The sequence below is a fragment of the Onychostoma macrolepis genome, chromosome 07 (genome assembly GCF_012432095.1).
Source record: "Onychostoma macrolepis isolate SWU-2019 chromosome 07, ASM1243209v1, whole genome shotgun sequence".
Lineage (NCBI taxonomy): Eukaryota > Metazoa > Chordata > Actinopteri > Cypriniformes > Cyprinidae > Onychostoma > Onychostoma macrolepis.
Genome location: NC_081161.1, coordinates 38175074 through 38193187, shown reverse-complemented (window position 1 = coordinate 38193187; position 18114 = coordinate 38175074). Strand labels below are relative to the sequence as shown.

The window sequence follows — 18114 nt, the reverse complement described above, 5'->3', positions numbered from 1 at the left end:
ATTTTGATTCTTATCTCATAATTAGATTTTGAGACTTTAGCCTGGATTTCACAGATAGTGTCACATGTATATATTGTTATTGCTTAATAACAAAGCAAAGTAAAATTTGGTATTGTTAAAGCCACTGTTTACAAATTCATGAGGGAATTACACACAAAAGGCATCTTTTTGTGTGTAATTCGTGTAGGTCTACCGGTAATTTTTAAATACTGAAATATTTAATATACAACAAGAAATTGGAAAACTAAAAAATACCACAAAGTTATATGCACCTGATTCATATTGTCTGTTTTTGTTTGTTTTTCTTTAATGCAAAACGTAATTGTGTTTTATTTGAGGGAGGGACTGCTTTAAGACCCTATTCGTCCACGCACATGCTGTAAGTTCCTACATCCTGGTATTTTTTACCGTTGTCAAGGCACCGATAGAAAGAAAGGCTGCAACGGAAAGCGACTGCAGTGTCCTGAGACTGAGCTTAAAGAAAGTTAGATGCATTTTCCAGGTAAACAAACGCATGCTTCGTGCACTCGGTGTTGTCATGACGCCTTTTACTTTAAAGACACGGAAGTCCACGAGCTTACAGACAGACACACAGACCGCAGCTCAGGAGGGCAGATAGGGAAGACAACATTGTCTCTGTCATAGAGACAGCGACAGCTTGTTCATTAAAATCACCCCAGTGTTTGCTAGGATGCTTTTTAAATATAAATTGTATATAAATAAACACGCGCTGCCATTGCAGTGTCAAAACAAAACGCCAGAGTTAGCCGGAGAAATCATCAGCTTGTGATTGTGAGAAAAGATTTAAAGTGACAGCAACGTATTTAAGTTATCCTTTACTATACATTTTATTCATATGAGCATATTTGTATGCTTTCAGTTCCAGTAGTTTTGTAAAAAGCCCCTTTCTTTAGCAATGCATAGCAGTTGTAATGTTATTAAACGAGTAGTTGAATAAAAATTAAAATCAAGCATTGCCTACTTACGTTCATGTTGTTTTGAACCTGTATGGTTTTCTTTGTGGAATGCACAAAAACATATTTTGCAGAATGTGCAGGCTGCTCTTTTTGACGCAGGGACTATCAAGCTATCAAAAAATCTGCAAGATAATTATTTGGATATGTTTTTATACGTAGCGACTTGCAAATGAGCAATACTACAGTATGATTAATCGTAAGGAGACAGTGACATAAAAAATGCTGCAATACAAAATCCCAAAATTGGCTTGAAAAGCATATAGGCTAGTACTAAGATGGAGATAAGATTGGAAGTAACTTGGTAATGTTTGTGGACCCAGTGTGAGTTGTCTTCAGCCATTTCTCGAAGATTGAAGAACAATTTGTGACAAAAATGATTGAAAAACGATTCTTCCTATACTTGCTCTGTAGCATAGATCTAAATTGAATTGATTTCATGTCAATGCTTTCATGGCAGTGCTTGATGTTCCTATAAATTCATATCAGCATTGCATACACAGCATGTGGGGCACATTCCCCTTGGGCCCCAGACTTCCCCTTCCCCCACATGGATAGAGGGCATCATTCTCTTATTTCTTGTATACATGTACTACTTAAGGGTGCACTTGTCATTGTGTACTGCATATATTACTCTTATGATAAATTGCTTGCACTGTTCCACATTTTTAGGTCACTTTGGATAAAAGGGTCTGCTAAATGACTAAATGTACATGTACTGGAGCCCAATATGTACCTTTTCTGAGTCCCAGCCATGTCTTTGTTGCTTTATGATCACATAAGAATCACAATTGAGGATTTTGTCACAACACCCAACAAAGTGCTTTCTTGGGCCCCGTCCTCCAGCATAGGGGCCCTTTTATGTCCACTCTTTTTAACCCTTAATCTGCTAGTTTGAATTGAGCAATATTTTTGTATTTATGTAGGCTTTATGTAGTTTGAATTCTTATACAGTTTGAAAGTTGTGTGTGCTTTGTGTAATTTCATTTTTTTTTTTACCATCCAGTAATTTTTATTTGCATGTATCATATACATGTTTTTTTTTTAATTATTATTTACATATTTAGTTTTAGATACATTTTATGTTGATGTGCTATTTAATTCCACATGCATTCCAATTATTTTTGACTGTTAAAGCCAGTGATTTCACTAATATTTTACTGTAAGTATATTGAGTAATATTATGTGTAAGATGAATTTTTTTGTTCTGAATAATAGCCGATTTTTTTATTTCAATTGGTTTCTGTTGAAAAGGAAGTCAGATTTTGTTTTATTTTCATTTTATTGTTGCTGACGTGTAGCCTCAAGCTTATAGGTTTGTGTTAAAGAACATCTGTTAACAATGTCTCTCATCATTCATCAGATCAATTATTTATTATGCATTTTTGGTTCCCCTAAAGGTCAACTACTCTGGGTTTTTCAGAAAAATGGACAGTTTGAATCAAGCACTGCATACAAAATCAATCTAAACCGAAAGACCTTGAGAGACTGCTTCACATAAATTAAAGATGTGACCCCACAGATACCCTGTTTAGAGGCTGACATTAGTATAATGATGGTGTAACCAAACAGCAGCCATGTCTAGCAAAACTTCATCTAAACGTCGTTATCAACCAGCAGCAGAGTTTGATGAAGCCACTATTGCCCGCAAAAGGGAATATTGGAGGAGCAAGAAAAGAGAGCAGAGGGCGAGAAAGTCATCTACAAAAAAGAAGATTGGAAATGAAAATCTGGGGTTGCGCATGTCTGTTGTTAGTGAAGCCAATAATGATCCCCCTCTACATAATCATAATGTTTTATTCAAACAGGAAGTTGCTGATGCTCCTAAAAACTCCTTCAGCTCAGGTCTGTCAGTATCTGAGAGTAATATTACTATGGTGCCGTCACTGCCATGCCAAAAAGCGAGATGGTTTCAAAGGACCAAGCTCAACCATGCCTTACCTCAGTACCCAGAAACAAGCACAAATTCCCTGAAGGGTGTAATGGGCAATAAAAAAATAAAGCCCTCAGATACAGGGTCATCAAAAACAAATGCTTCAACGGTTGAATCTCTCTTCCCTACAGTCCATTCGGTACCTACAACATGCATCGAGTTGCATCCAAACAGTACTCATACTCAAAAAACGAAATCAGGAATGTCATCCCCAAATGGCAAGCAATTAACAACATCTCTGCAAAGCCATGTATCCATGGTTTTACCAGTGCACAGAAACCAGAATAAGCCTCAGAACTCACTTAGACCCTTGACCTCTGCAGAATGTAAGGCTCATGAAAACCAGAGTCCTATCACTAAGAGAAGAACATGTGCCTTTGCTCCAGAGCACAACACGGGAGTAGCTATGACTGAAGAAGAGATGGTTGCGAAGCGTAGAGAGAACTGGCGTATCAAAAAGCGGGAACAAAGAGCAAAGCATGCTGCAAAGCTGGCCCGGGATCGAGAAGGGAGTCTTAGACAAGGACAACCTTTATCTGTTGGTATCATGCATGCTTCGTCTCTTACTAACAGTAAGGCCTTGAGAGGAATCAGCCTCAACTCAAATCTTGTATCCCTCAATCAGCAGTCACTGGGAGCAAAATTTTACGGTTCTCGGACAACACAACTACATGTTCAGAGTACTAAACCAAAACATGCATCCTTAAACTCTGGTATTTTGCAGCCATCCTCAAGTAAATCCAAATCCAAAGTACAGAAATTTACACATACTCAAAAGAGACGTCAAAACCAAATGAGGAAATCCATCCTTGGTGCTTCCAAAGTTGAGTCTCCTGAGGATCGCCATGCCAGGCAGAAAGAGTACTGGAGAATTAAGAAGCGTGAGCAGAGAGCAAGACTGTCTATGGCGTTAAAAGCGCGAGTAAAGGAACAGGATGTACTAAAGCATCGTGGGAGATGCTACAACACCAGTTTCAACCAGGCGTGTGGAGTTCAAGCGAGTAAAGCAAGTGCATTTGCAGTTTCCTCGGATACCATTGTTGGTTTTATCAAAGATGGCACAGTGACAGTCTCCATTTTGAAGACATCTCCTGAGGCTTCCCTACCTGCAAGTCAAGACATTTCCAATGTAAAATGCATTGAAAAGGTAAAACTCCAGGTTCAAGTAAATTCTCCCCTATATTCAGATGCTTCACCAGTCACAAAGCTAGATTCTGCTCCATGCAACGTTTCCAGTAACTGTACTAATGCTCACCAAAACTCTCTAGTAAAATCTAGGTTAACCAGAGGCACAGTTATGGGCAATATGACAGTTACCATCGAGTCTGAAACCCCAACAGAAGAAGAAAGGGTCGCCCGTTTGAGGGAGTACTGGAGGATAAAGAAACGAGAGCAAAGGGCTAGTCGAGCTGCCCGACTTGGGAATGGTTTGCTTAGGTCGAAGGTTTTAGTGTTAAAGCAGAGAGAGAAAAACAAGAAGTCAAACCAAAGGCAGAGTATTACTTCATCTATCACCACAACAGTTTGTCACTCCTCAACCAGTGCCCCAACCCCTATAAAAGAAGAACACGTCTATCCCACAATACAAGCTGTATTTTCCATCCCAGAAATTACTCCCTGCATCAGTGTTAATAGCAGCAAACCTTCACCCTGTGCATCCTTAGAATCACACATTGAGCCTCCAACAGCTGTGGACCATCATGCCACCACTCTTCAGGCTGTTGCCTCCATGAAAAAGCTCCTGGAGGAATCGGTTTACACACCAGAAGAAAATAATGCCAACAAAATGCATGTTAAGTGTGAAAATGAACCTCTTCTGTTGACTAAAGATGACATTTTTACATCTGAAGATGCAAAGCCAAGTCTTACCTTACAACAAAGCGTCTTATTACAGTGTGACCTCTCAAAAGACACAAGCCTTAAAGATATCAAGCTGAGTCCTCAAGCATCAACTTTTGAAAACACCAGTCATTTTATGACTCATAACGTCTGTCAAGAGGCTACAGATGGAAGTCATGCCATTTCTCCAGTGGCTCTGCAACTTCAGAAGTTCAGTGATGATGGAGCAGATCCCAAGCAGGCCTGCCCTTCACAGGCCTTGCAAAAGCAGCAGCTTGGTGAAAGTGATGAGCTTCAAAGAAAGAGAGAGTATTGGCGGTTAAAGAAGAGACAACAGCGGGCTAGAAAAGCCAACAAAGATGCAACCAAACATGCAGTTCTTCGCAATCTGGCACAGGTGAGTTGCATTGATATTTGCATGTCATGGGAAGCAATTAATAATAATGTGAATTATTATTATGTGTCACCATATGAACTATTGCGTTTCTCAGATTCCTCAGAAGAAAACACAAAGCACAACTCTCATGCAAGCCATGTCCCAGGACACTTCCACATGCAGACAGATCCCCATTCAGAAAAAAACAAGCAGGTGCACCAAGCATTCAGGTCCGCAGACACAACCTACAGATAAATCAAGATCTAATAGAAGCCAAATAGTGGCAACGCCAAATCCACAAGAAGATCCAGAGGAGGTTATTCGTAGAAGACGCATGCAGTGGAGGATCAAGAAACAGGAGCAGAGAGCTAGAAAGGCAGCATGTGAGAGAAGGCTATGCCAGATGATGGTCCCTCCACAAGGCCAGGATTTACAAGTAATTATTTTTTTAGACCTTATAGATTTATTGGTTTTATTTATGTGCAGTACCATTAAGAAATTTGGGGTCAGTAAGATTTTTATATATTTTTTAATTTTTTTGACAGCAAAGATATTTATAATGTTACAAAAGATTTCTATTTCACATAAATGCTGTTCTTTTGAACTTTTAAAAGAATCCTGAAAAAAATGTTTCCACAAAAAACATTATTGTGTCGCAAATCAGCATATTAGAATGATTTCTGAAAAGTAAAGACTAGAGAAATGACTGCTGAAAATTCAGCTTTGCCATCACAGGAATAAATTACATTTTCAAATATATTAAAATATAAAACTGTTATTTTATATTGTGAAAATATTTTAGAATATTACTGTTTTTACTGTATTTTTAATCAAATGCAGCCTTGATGTACATAAGAGACTTCTTTCAAAAACATTAAAAAACCTTACCCACCCAAATTTTTGAAAAGTAATGTAATTGCAGACAGAGAAAAGGCCCCAAATAAAAGCACAATCATTTCAAAACACTGTCAGCAGTAACATCCCCCTCATTTACAGATTGTTCTAAAACAGACCAAAGTGCCAGACCAGACCAAAACCCTGTAATAACACTACATGCTTTATGTCCCCTGGGGGCCCCAGCTATATCTCAGTACCAGAAATTCACAGACAAATGGGGTTCTTTTGAATTGGGGCAGTGTTCACAGGGCCCCATGTGAGGCCCCAGCCATACCTCAGCATTAGAATATCACAGAAACATTTTGGAGGCCTCTCTTAACTTGTGGCAGTGTACATAGGCCCTGTGTGCGGCCCCCGTGCCTCCAGGCATATCTGTGCGCCAGCATACTGTAGAGACATGCAAAACATAAAAATTGCCTAATGTAGAGACCAAGGTTTTACTGGCTCAGATATTTGGGGAAAAGAGTCATCCTATGAGGAAACAAAATTAGCACGTGATGGTGGAGAATTTTATAATTGATTAGGAGTCAAATAATGACAGATGTTTTTCTTCAAATTACATTTCTGAAACAAGCATGTAAAAGAAGTGAACATTTATTTTAGCATTTAAAATAAATGTTCTCATGGCTTGCTGCTTTTAGTTTACTTTAGATGAAGATGGTGAGATGCCAGAGTTTTTATACCAAGTAACTGAACATTTTCATTGTTCCTTTCTCCAGTTTCTCCAGTGAACCCACTCGGAATGGATTTAAGGGTTAAACTGTGTGATTATTTTAGGTTAAAAATGCCATGGCAGAAATGGCTGAATTTGGTTTGTGCAGTTAAGTAGCACTTTCTCAGATTGTTTGAGAATTGTCATCATCCACCCAGCCTCAAGTCATTTTCATATACATGAACTTATAATCTTTTTTTTTTTTTTTTCTCATCCTTTGGTCAAATGAGCTACAATTCTAGTGACCCCTAGGTGCTGACAGTTCAGGATTTGTTGTTGCCATTTGCTGACTACAGTTAATGTACATTATCCTTACTTTTTCTTTAATCTTCCTAGAGTCATAACTCCACCAGTCTCTGCACAGCAGTAGTTCAGAAGTAAGTACATTTTTTAATAATATTTTTGAAGATGTCTTTTATGCTCACAAATGCTGCATTTATTTGATCAAAAATACTGAAAAACAGTAATATTGTCAAATATTATTACAGTTTAAAATAACTATTTTCTATTTGAATGTATTTTCAAATGTAATTTATTCCTTTGATGTCAACGCTGAATTTTCAGTAGCCATTACTCCATTCTTCACTTTCACATGATTCTACAGAAATCATATTAATATGCTGAAGAGCCATTAATGTTGGCTTCTTTTCCAAACAGTGTAACATTAGAAGACCAACTTGGCTACTTTGCTGAACCATGTCAACCTGTGCTCAATGGTTATTTTTAATGAATTTTCTAACACACACTTTACCAAACAGTTTAAATTACTATTTGTTTACTGACATTACCAACATCTTCTGTTTGAAGAGGAGTCACCAAATGATGCAATGGATAGACCTTTATCACAGGCAGAGTGGAGAAATGTCTACCTCATGGACTTTGATCCTGTCAACCCGTTGTTGGTGTGTATGGTTTGTGGGGAGCAGCAGTACTCTGTGAGTGTGGAAGGGGTGAAGGCTCACATTGAGGAGGTGCATCCTGATACACTATCATTGGGAGACCTTGAACGTCAAGGCATTCTTGATGCCTGGGATAAACAGGTGGCTGTTCGAGAGCACTTCATCACCCACCAGCTTCAACAGCAATGCAGAGCTTCTACAGGTAACAGGGAAATCTGCATTCAGTCTGGCATTGAAAATACAAAATAATTTATTTTATGAATCATTTTTCAGAATGGAATTTAACCTGCCCGGTCAAAATTGAAGCTAAGGCCGAGGCCGAAGACTTTGAGTGAACTGATGGGTGACAGACAAGAGGAAACGCTGAAGCTGATCTTATACCATTTCACTCATTCATTTAATCATTTATATCCTTTATAACAATCTGAGCCAAAGAATGGCTGATTTATTTTTATTTTTTTGAGTCTTCCTTTTGTTAAACATAGGTAATTATAGGAGTACTACACTAAATTTATCATTTGTTTCCCACTGAAGTCGAGTCAAATCACCTTTATTTACAGTGCTGTGAAAAGGTTTTTGCCCCCTTCCTGTTTAAGTTTTTTGCATATTTGTCACACTTAAAAGATTCAGATCATCAAACAAGTAAATACAAAATGCAGTTTTTAAAATGATGATTTCATTTATTAAGGGAAAAAAGCTGGCCAAACCTACCTGGCCTTACTTGAAAAATTAATTGCCCCCTCCTGTTAAATCATGAAAGAACTGTGATTAACCACATTATTTTAGAAAGCTGAGTTAAATTTCACTAGCCAAACCCAGGCCTGATTACTGCCAGACCTGTTGAATCAGGAAATCACTTAAATAGAACCTGTCTGACAAAGTGAAGCATGCTTAAAGAGCAACACATCATTCCGCGATCTTAAGAAATTCAGGAACAGATGAGAAACAAAACAGTTGACATGTATCAGTCTGGAAAGGGTTATAAAGCCATCTCTAAGGCTTTGGGACTCCAGTGAACCATGGTCAGAGCCATTATCCACAAATGGAGAAAACTTGTAACAGTGGTGAACCTTCCCAGGAGTGGCTGGCCTACCAAAATTACTCCAAGAGCACAATGACGACTCATCCAGGAGGTCATAAAAGGCAAAAGCCATTGCTGACCAAAAAGAACACAAAGGCTCGTCTCACATTTGCCAAAAAATATCTTGATTATCCCCAAGACTTTTGGACAAATATTCTGTGGACTGATGAGACAAAAGTTGAACTTTTTGGAAGGTGTGTGTCCCGTTACATCTGGCGTAAAACCAACACAGCATTTCATAAAAAGAACATCATACCAACAGTCAAACATGGTGGTGGTAGCATGATGGTCTGGGGCTGCTTTGTAGCTTCAGGACCTGGATGACTTGCCATAATTGATGGAACCATGAATTCTGCACTCTATCAGAAAATCCTGAAGGAGAATGTTCGGCTGTCAGTTTGTGACCTCAAGCTCAAGCGCACTTGGGTTATGCAGCAGGACAATGATCCCAAACACACCAGCAAGTCCACCTCTGAATGGCTGAAGAAAAACAAAATGAGGTTTAGGGGGCAATTAGTTTTTCACATAGGGCCAGGCAGGTTTGGAAATAAATGAAATAATTATTTCAAAACTGCTTTTTGTATTTACTCGGGTTATCTTTGTGTAATATAAAGATGACCTTAATGTGTATCAGTCACTCCTCTCTTCCTTCTCTGCTAATGTCTCCACTGCTAAAAGGACATACTATCATAACAAAATTAACAATTTGTCTAACTCTCGCATGCTCTTTAAAACATTTTCCTTGCTTCTTTGTCCTCCTCCTCCTCCCCCTCCTTCATCAACTCTAACAGCTGACAACTTTGCCACGTTCTTCATTAATAAAATTAAAACCATCAGTGCACAATTTTCCACACCACAATCTGTCAAGCACATCTTACCAGCAAACATACACTCATTCACATCCTTCTCTTCACTCTCTGAGGCAGAAGTCTCCAAACTCATCCTTTCTAAACATCCTACTGCTTGTCCGATTGATCCTATTCCATCTCATCTCCTTCAAGCCATTTCTCCTACAGTTGCACTCACATCATTAACACATCCCTTCACACTGGTGTTTTTCCATCAGCATTTAGACAAACCCACCCTTAACCCATCTCTTTTTAGAGAACTACTACTTTCCCTTCTACATTTCATTGCTAAAACACTTGAACAAGCTGTGTTCAACCAAGTGTCTGCCTTTCTCACACAGAACAACCTCCTCGACAGCAACCAGTCTGGTTTCAGAAGTGGACATTCAACCAAAACTGCCTTGTTCTCAGTTGTTAAAGCCCTAAGACTTGCAAGAGCGGATTCCAAATCTTCAATACTTATCTTGCTGGATCTGTCCGCTGCTTTTGACATGGTTAACCACCAGATCCTCCTGTCAGCCCTATTGGTAAAAGGCATTTCAGGAACCGCACTCCAGTGATTTGAGTCTTACCTCTCAGATAGGTCCTTCAAGGTATCTTGGAGAGGTGAGGTTTCCAAGTCGCAACATCTAACTACTGGAGTGCCTCAGGGCTCAGTTCTTGGACCACTTCTCTTCTCTGTCTACATGGAATCACTGGGTTCTGTCATTCAGAAACATGGCTTTTCATATCACTGCTATGCTGATGACTCTCAACTCTACCTCTCATTCCATCCTGATGATCCGACGATAGCTGCTCGCATCTCAGCTTGTCTAACAGACATTTCTTGCTGGATGAAGGACAATCACCTTAAACTCAACCTTGCCAAGACAGAACTGCTTGTGGTTCTATCAAACCCATCGTTTCATCACAATTTCACCATCCAGTTAGGCACATCAACCATAACTCCTTCTTCAAAAACAGTCAGAAACCTTGGAGTTATGATTGATGATCAGCTGACTTTCTCAGACCACATTGCTAAAACTGCCCGGTCCTGCAGGTTTGCTTTATTCAACATCAAGAAGATCAGGCCCTTTCTTTCAGGAACATGCTTCACAACTCTTTGTTCAAGCTCTTGTTCTGTCTAGGCTGGACTATTACAATGCTCTCTTGGCATGTCTTCCAGCCAGTTCTATCAAACCTTTACAATTAATCCAGAATGCGGCAGCAAGATTAATTTTTAATGAGCCAAAAAGAATGGACGTCACACCTCTGTTTATCAATTTGCACTAGCTACCAATAGCTGCTCGCATAAAATTCAAGGCATTAATGTTTGCCTACAAAACCACCACTGGCTCTTCACCCCTTTACCTAAATTCATTACTTCAGACTTATGTGCCCTCTAGAAGCTTATGTTCTGCAAATGAACATCACTTTATTGTGCCATCCCAAAGAGGCACAAAATCACTTTCACGGACTTTTAAATTAAATGTTCCCCCCTGGTGGAATGACCTGCCCAACTCAATCCGAGAAGCTGAGTCCTTAGCCATCTTCAAGAATCGGCTAAAAACACATCTCTTCCATCTTTATTTGCCCTCTAACTAATTATATACTAGCACTCTCTATTCTAATTATATTCTTTAAAAAATACTAACACTAGCTTTTGTAATCTTTTTGTATTACATCTATTTGTTGTCTTTTTATTTATTATACAATTAACATAAGCAAAAAAGTCTTCAAACACTAGCTTGCTCTGTTCTTTTTCTATTCATCTGTTATATAATTAAAAAAAAAAAAACCTTGCTATGTGTACTGCGTTAAGCTAACTGTAACTTGTTATAGCACTTGCATATCATTGCTCTTTTGTGGATTTTGATTGCTTCCGTTGTCCTCATTTGTAAGTCGCTTTGGATGAAAGCATCTGCTAAACGACTAAATGTAAATGTGTTGGATGATCTGAATCATTCAAGTGTGACAAATAGGCAAAAACATAAAATAAAAATAAAAAACAGGAAGGGGGCAAAAACTTTTTCACACAGCGCTTTATACAATACTGATTGTGTCAAAGAAGCTCTACAGTGTCAAACGGGACACAATAATCATAGTTTGTCAATAATGCAAGAAGACAATAACCGATTCATTTTTCAGTTAAAGTCAATTCATTGATGATTCAGTGATGTCATCATCCAGTTCAGCTCTCTTCCAATAGTGTCTGTGCAATCAGTCCCAGAGGCAACAGTGGAAAGGAACCAAAACTCAATCGGTGACAGAAGTGGAGAAACCAGGCTCAATCGTGGGCCCTCTGGACAGAAGAAAACTTGAACTTGAAATTTTTTCTCATGTATTAAGGATTTAAGATTCTGTTTTCTTACATTTTCTTTGTAAGTTCCAACAGTCATGTAAGAGATCAATATCAAAATGTTGATTTACCCTTTTCTCACTACTGAGCCTCATTAACTGTACTTTTAAATTCTGGTAATACTCCAAACCATGTAAATCAGGCTACAAAATAAGATCCGGCTGTAAAAACGTCCTCGCACAACCAAACAACTGGCATTATTCATGTATTCTGTAATCTGAAGAACTGCATTTTGAGCTTGTATTTTCATTATTTATTTCTGTACAGTTTATGCACTTTTCAAAACATTTTTCAATAAAATTTCTTTTTGTAATTGTTGCACTGCATAATGTATATATTATTTAGATTATACAGGTGCATCTCAAATTAGAATATCGTGGAAAAGTTCATTTATTTCAGTAATTCAACTCAAATTGTGAAACTCGTGTATTAAATAAATTCAATCCACACAGACTGAAGTAGTTTAAGTCGTTGGTTCTTTTAATTGTGATGATTTTGGCTCACATTTAACAAACACCCACCAATTCAACAAATCTCAACAAATTAGAATACTTCATAAGACCAATAAAAAAAAAACATTTTTAGTGAGTTGTTGGCCTTCTGGAAAGTGTTCATTTACTGTATATGTACTCAATACTTGGTAGGGGCTCCTTTTGCTTTAATTACTGCCTCAATTCGGCGTGGCATGGAGGTGATCAGTTTGTGGCACTGCTGAGGTGGTATGGAAGCCCAGGTTTCTTTGACAGTGGCCTTCAGCTCATCTGCATTTTTTGGTCTCTTGTTTCTCATTTTCCTCTTGACAATACCCCACAGATTCTCTATGGGGTTCAGGTCTGGTGAGTTTGCTGGCCAGTCAAGCACACCAACACCATGGTCATTTAACCAACTTTTGGCAGTGTGGGCAGGTGCCAAATCCTGCTGGAAAATGAAATCAGCATCTTTAAAAAGCTGGTCAGCAGAAGGAAGCACGAAGTGCTCCAAAATTTCTTGGTAAACGGGTGCAGTGACTTTGGTTTTCAAAAAACACAATGGACCAACACCAGCAGATGACATTGCAGCCCAAATCATCACAGACTGTGGAAACTTAACACTGGACTTCAAGCAACTTGGGCTATGAGCTTCTCCACCCTTCCTCCAGACTCTAGGACCTTGGTTTCCAAATGAAATACAAAACTTGCTCTCATCTGAAAAGAGGACTTTGGACCACTGGTCAACAGTCCAGTTCTTCTTCTACTTAGCCCAGGTAAGACGCCTCTGACGTTGTCTGTGGTTCAGGAGTGACTGAACAAGAGGAATACGACAACTGTAGCCAAAGTCCTTGACGCGTCTGTGTGTGGTGGCTCTTGATGCCTTGACCCCAGCCTCAGTCCATTCCTTGTGAAGTTCACCCAAATTCTTGAATCGATTTTGCTTGACAATCCTCATAAGGCTGCGGTTCTCTCGGTTGGTTGTGCATCTTTTTCTTCCACACTTTTTCCTTCCACTCAACTTTCTGTTAACATGCTTGGATACAGCACTCTGTGAACACCCAGCTTCTTTGGCAATGAATGTTTGTGGCTTACCCTCCTTGTGAAGGGTGATTGTGATTGTCTACAATGATTGTATAATGATTGTCTTCTGGACAACTGTCAGATCAGCAGTCCTCCCCATGATTGTGTAGCCTAGTGAACCAAACTGAGAGACCATTTTGAAGGCTCAGGAAACCTTTGCAGGTGTGTTGAGTTGATTAGCTGATTGGCATGTCACCATATTCTAATTTGTTGAGATAGTGAATTGGTGGGGTTTTGTTAAATGTGAGCCAAAATCATCACAATTAAAAGAACCAAAGACTTAAACTACTTCAGTCTGTGTGCATTGAATTTATTTAATACACAAGTTTCACAATTTTATTTGAATTACTGAAATTAACTTTTCCACGACATTCTAATTTGAGATGCACCTGTATATTATGTTTTTTTTATTTTGTACTTTGACTTATTTTGACTTGCTATAATGGTTTTTTTTTCACATAAGAATTTGACTGATAAAATACTATAGAATGAAATGTAATTTATATCTACCATAATTTGAACTCAGTTCCTTGTAGTTACTTGTCAACCTTCCAAATTATCTGAGAGTGTGGTGTTAATGTTTGGTTGGTTGTATACAGTTTAGCAAACATAGTGGGTTAGTCTTTACTGTCTACATCTAGGATAAGTAAAACATTTCATTCTGATTGCCTCTTCAATCCACATCTGTTTTAGAAAAAACTTTTGCACACTTTGTTTGCTTGTCTGTAATTTAAAATGTTAATTTGCCTAACATACAATTTAGCATTATATACACCGTTTTATGACAAAGATGTTGCATTGATTGCATAGATATCTACTTTTGCTTAGAACTACTTATAAACTTAAAACAATTATTATAATATTAGAAAATGCCCACAAAATCGAAGTATTAGAGAAATGTATGTTTTATTGCACTGCCAAATCAGTTTATGGCATATTCACACATCATAGAGCAACCTGCATACTGTAGACAGATCTCAACTCAAAAATAGTGTGTAATAGACAAGACAGTAAATCAGTATCTGGTAACTAAATTAAATATAAGGTTCATCATATTAGACTGATGTAAAACTACCACAGTCCGTCTTCATACAATGCATATCCATTGGCATGGCTCTCACTGTTTCACTCTTTGTGAGTGTAGCGGCTCCTCCTCGATAATTTGTTCCATTTCAACCTCCTGCTCAGGGGTTTGCTGAGCATCCGACGAGGTTTGCAGTTCTCTGGGTCCAGATTCCAGACGGAACACTGTAGGGATCTGGCCTAATATGGGACAGGTCTCCTGTAGACCAGAAATCCACTGAGACAGAGTAGCCTGGTCTCCCTGACCGGCCATACACATGGCGTAAACCGGCCCCTCTTCCACTGCAGGATCAAATGAACAGACATCAATCGTTGTATCTCTGGTGATATGCAAACCATTTTGACCAAGCAATATAAGTCTCACCATTATCCACATCGAAACTGAAATCATCACCCATGTCTCTTTCCAGGTCGAGCTCCACTCGCTGAGGGTAGAAGAGACTCTGCTCTGGACCAATCATCTCAGGGTCAAATTCTTCCTCAACCTACAGGAAAAGAAGATGTTAATGCATAATCTAGAATGCAAATTCTTTAAGAATGAAGTCTTAATTTATTTATTAGGTATTGTTGTATTTTTTGAAGTATTACACTACTAAGTGGAATAATTAATATTTAAAAAAAAAAAAAAAAAATTTTTTTGAAAGAAGTCTCTTATCCTCACCAAGATCAAAAATATAGTAAAACAGTAACATTGTGAATAACTGTTACTTATTGTAATGTAACTTATTCCTATGATGGCAAAGATTAATTTTCAGCAGCCATTACTCTAGTGTTCAATGTCACATGATTCTTCAGAAATCATTCTAATATGTTGACTTTCATGAAATGCCATCATTAGCCCAATTACTGTACCTTTTCCTCAGGCGGTATAGGGTCTGCCCTGAGTAGATAATAATGAACACAAGTCTTTCTGAGCCACAGTGGAAACGGGCCTTCGACAAACACAGGCCTGCAGGGATTGTGTTTGGCCAGAAGGGAGCGCTGGTCTGGACTTTGAATACCTGATAACATCAAATATATTGTTTAGTTTTGCTTAATTCATTTCACAAACAGTATCCAAAATCCCTTTTTAAGCCAAGAAGCATTTCAGAATGAACAAAAAAATTGTGATGTCCAATCACTTATAACGATACAGAAATCTTATGAAAGCATTACAACTGTTCCTTTATACAATGATCAAATTATAGTTAAATATTTCAGGTTAAATACTGCACAAGTTAGTACTTCTATAGAACGCCAAATCATTTTGTGTTTACAAACGGAGTTGTGAGTTCTTATTATTTCCTGTGGTACAGATGAGATAAAGATGACATACATATAACCCAGAATATTCCTGAAATTTCAAGTTCAATTATCAGTAATGATAAAAGCTACATACCTAAAATATGGGGACGCATAACTTCTTCACCAGTCTCTGTGATGTCTGTTGACGGATACTGCAATGTGTAAAATAAAGCACATTTATCAGACTGAAAATCCTTTATATATGCACATTTTTAAAAGTTTATATATATATATAGAATAATTAGAATAATTTCTGATGGATTGCGTGACACTGAAAATACGAGTAATGGCTGATGAAAAATCAGCTTTGCATTACAGGAAAAAATACATTTTAAAATATATTAAAATAGAAAACAGTTCTTGTATATTGTAATAATATTTCAAAATTGGAGTGTTTTACAGTAATTTTAATCAAATAAATGCAGCCTTGGGCCTGAGCATTTTTCAGAAACCTTTAAAAAAAAAAAAAATCTTACTAACAACAAACTTTTGTGTATTAGTGGTTCTGCTTGTGTGATGCCGCTTTAAATTATAGATTCAATAGTCACCTGATAGATTGTTATTTTAGCATCCAGGTCATCTGCAATCCGGGTAAGACTGAATCGAGCGAGCTCTACTGGGTCACTGAGGAGCACATGTGGGACGGGGAAGGGGTTTGCGTGCTTGAATTTGGGAAACCAGTACATGATACGCTGGTACTTCCTCATAGGATGACTCTTTTCCCCAAATATCTGAGCCAGTAAAACCTTGGTCTCTACATTCGGCATGATACCTGGAAAAATTAAGAACACAAAGAATTGGCAAATCATTAAAGCAATGCATCAGTTTTTCTTTCTCTCCTACAAGAATGCAAACACACACCATAGTTCTCCATCTGCTCCAGCAGCTGTACTCCACACTCTTGCTGCCGTGGGTAGTGGTTAAACATCCTCTGAATGAAGTTCCGTGGCACGAACACCTCTTTTGGAAACACGTCCAGGAGTTTGTTGTAAACAGCAATGTCTCGTTCTACTCCAAATTGTGGCATCTTCTTCAGGGCAGCATAAATAAACTCCACATGGCCTCGTCGCCGAATGTCCTTCTTGTTAAAAACATCCACGACCCTGTTAAAATCAGCCTTGGTCTTGGAGTCTCTGGCAGCTCGCTCAAATAAATCATCATGTGTGACTAAACTTTTGTCTTTATTAAGCGTCTCATCTTCAACTGTCTTTTCGAGCCGTGTCTGGCTTGGACGACTCGTGGAGCATACTGCACTGCAGTGCAATGGCCTCAGAAGCTTAAAAAATTGGACAGAAAAACACAGGGCATTAATACAGGCACCCAGTCTATACAGCAGCATTATTCAGAGGTAAGTAGGTACCTGGCCATAGTTGTGCTGTGATCCAGGGGTTTGCAGATGTGTTCCAGCAGGTAGGATCAATCGCTGTACGGGTGTCCCCAAAAACCGTGCAACGCACCCAATACACTGGATCCGCAACAGATGACGAGGGCCGATCATGATTATGACATCACAAACCACAGCAGATGGATCACAAATGTGCTGAAATCAGCCTAGAAAGGAAACAAGGGAAAAAACAATATCAGAGAGTATAATCATCAATAATCATTTTTATGTAATAATTTCTGCAACTGTTTCTACATAATTTATGCAATGAATATCTATCTATCAGTAATCAAATAATGCAATAATCACATTATTGTTAGATCTATCTATATATTCATTCTAGACTAAATATTAGTGCTCTAATGCTTAATAATCACATTATTATCTATCTATCTGCTAGTAATGAGTAATTATTAGTGATATGCTTCTATCTATCTATATGTCTGCATCTTGGAGTAATGAATAATGGAATTAATTATTTTTACATCTATCTATCTATCATCTATCAATATCTTGGAGTAATGAATAGTGATATGCAATAATAATCACATTATTGTTACATCTGTCTATGTATCTATCTTAGAGTAATTAGTAAAATATAATGCAATAAGAAACTTCAGAGTAATTAGTAATTATATAATGCAATGATAATCACTTTATTGTGACATTCACTACTGCATTTAAGCAAATTTAATTATGCTATAAAATAAAAGAATCATATGCTTAAGAGAAATGTGAAATAATTCTTTGTGAAGACTCACGATCACTCAATCCACTCAGATCTCATTCTGCTGTCAAGTCTCCTTCAAACACGCACCGGCTGGTTTCCTGGTGCACCGTCTTTCATCCTCCCCCCAGAAACGCTACGAAGAACGTTACGCTCACTTTGGTTCCGGGCTGGGCGTATTATTCACAA

The 18114-nt window shown here is 38.1% G+C and overlaps 2 protein-coding genes across 5 annotated transcripts; one reads left to right on the top strand and one right to left on the bottom strand.

Moving 5' to 3' along the window:
* The first annotated feature begins 377 nt into the window (after positions 1-377).
* si:dkey-28a3.2 (uncharacterized) lies at positions 378-12215 on the top strand. 4 transcript variants are annotated; one of them, XM_058783367.1, is made up of 7 exons: positions 378-502; positions 2375-5143; positions 5238-5558; positions 7068-7108; positions 7389-7447; positions 7539-7832; positions 7904-12215. In XM_058783367.1, exons 2-7 carry the CDS (start codon positions 2552-2554, stop codon positions 7963-7965), a joined length of 3369 nt encoding a protein of 1122 aa, XP_058639350.1. In that variant the 5' UTR covers positions 378-502; positions 2375-2551; the 3' UTR covers positions 7966-12215. The 4 variants fall into 4 exon arrangements, with proteins under 4 accessions (XP_058639350.1, XP_058639351.1, XP_058639352.1 ...); XM_058783370.1 differs by lacking the exon at positions 378-502 and having other exon boundaries at positions 3939-4054; positions 4176-5143; XM_058783368.1 differs by lacking the exons at positions 7389-7447; positions 7904-12215 and having other exon boundaries at positions 7541-7810.
* Positions 12216-14344: 2129 nt separating this feature from the next.
* On the bottom strand, positions 14345-18114 carry ecsit (ECSIT signaling integrator). Its single transcript, XM_058781519.1, has 8 exons — positions 17960-18114; positions 17175-17365; positions 16676-17090; positions 16363-16586; positions 15909-15966; positions 15383-15531; positions 14895-15015; positions 14345-14812 (listed from the first exon to the last, which is right to left on the bottom strand). Exons 2-8 carry the CDS (start codon positions 17310-17312, stop codon positions 14565-14567), a joined length of 1353 nt encoding a protein of 450 aa, XP_058637502.1. The 5' UTR covers positions 17313-17365; positions 17960-18114; the 3' UTR covers positions 14345-14564.

Bases quoted from the DNA above. Each gene is read 5' to 3' on its own strand.
- si:dkey-28a3.2 (XM_058783367.1), top strand. From the start codon at position 2,552: ATGTCTAGCAAAACTTCATCTAAACGTCGTTATCAACCAGCAGCAGAG. The intron at 7,109-7,388 runs GTAAGTACATTT...TTTTCCAAACAG, and splicing joins TGCACAGCAGTAGTTCAGAA to TGTAACATTAGAAGACCAAC. The intron at 7,833-7,903 runs GTAACAGGGAAA...ATCATTTTTCAG, and splicing joins GCAATGCAGAGCTTCTACAG to AATGGAATTTAACCTGCCCG.
- ecsit (XM_058781519.1), bottom strand. From the start codon at position 17,312: ATGATCGGCCCTCGTCATCTGTTGCGGATCCAGTGTATTGGGTGCGTT. The intron at 15,532-15,908 runs GTATGTAGCTTT...TGATGTTATCAG, and splicing joins TATGCGTCCCCATATTTTAG to GTATTCAAAGTCCAGACCAG. The intron at 14,813-14,894 runs GTGAGACTTATA...TTGATCCTGCAG, and splicing joins CAGTTTCGATGTGGATAATG to TGGAAGAGGGGCCGGTTTAC.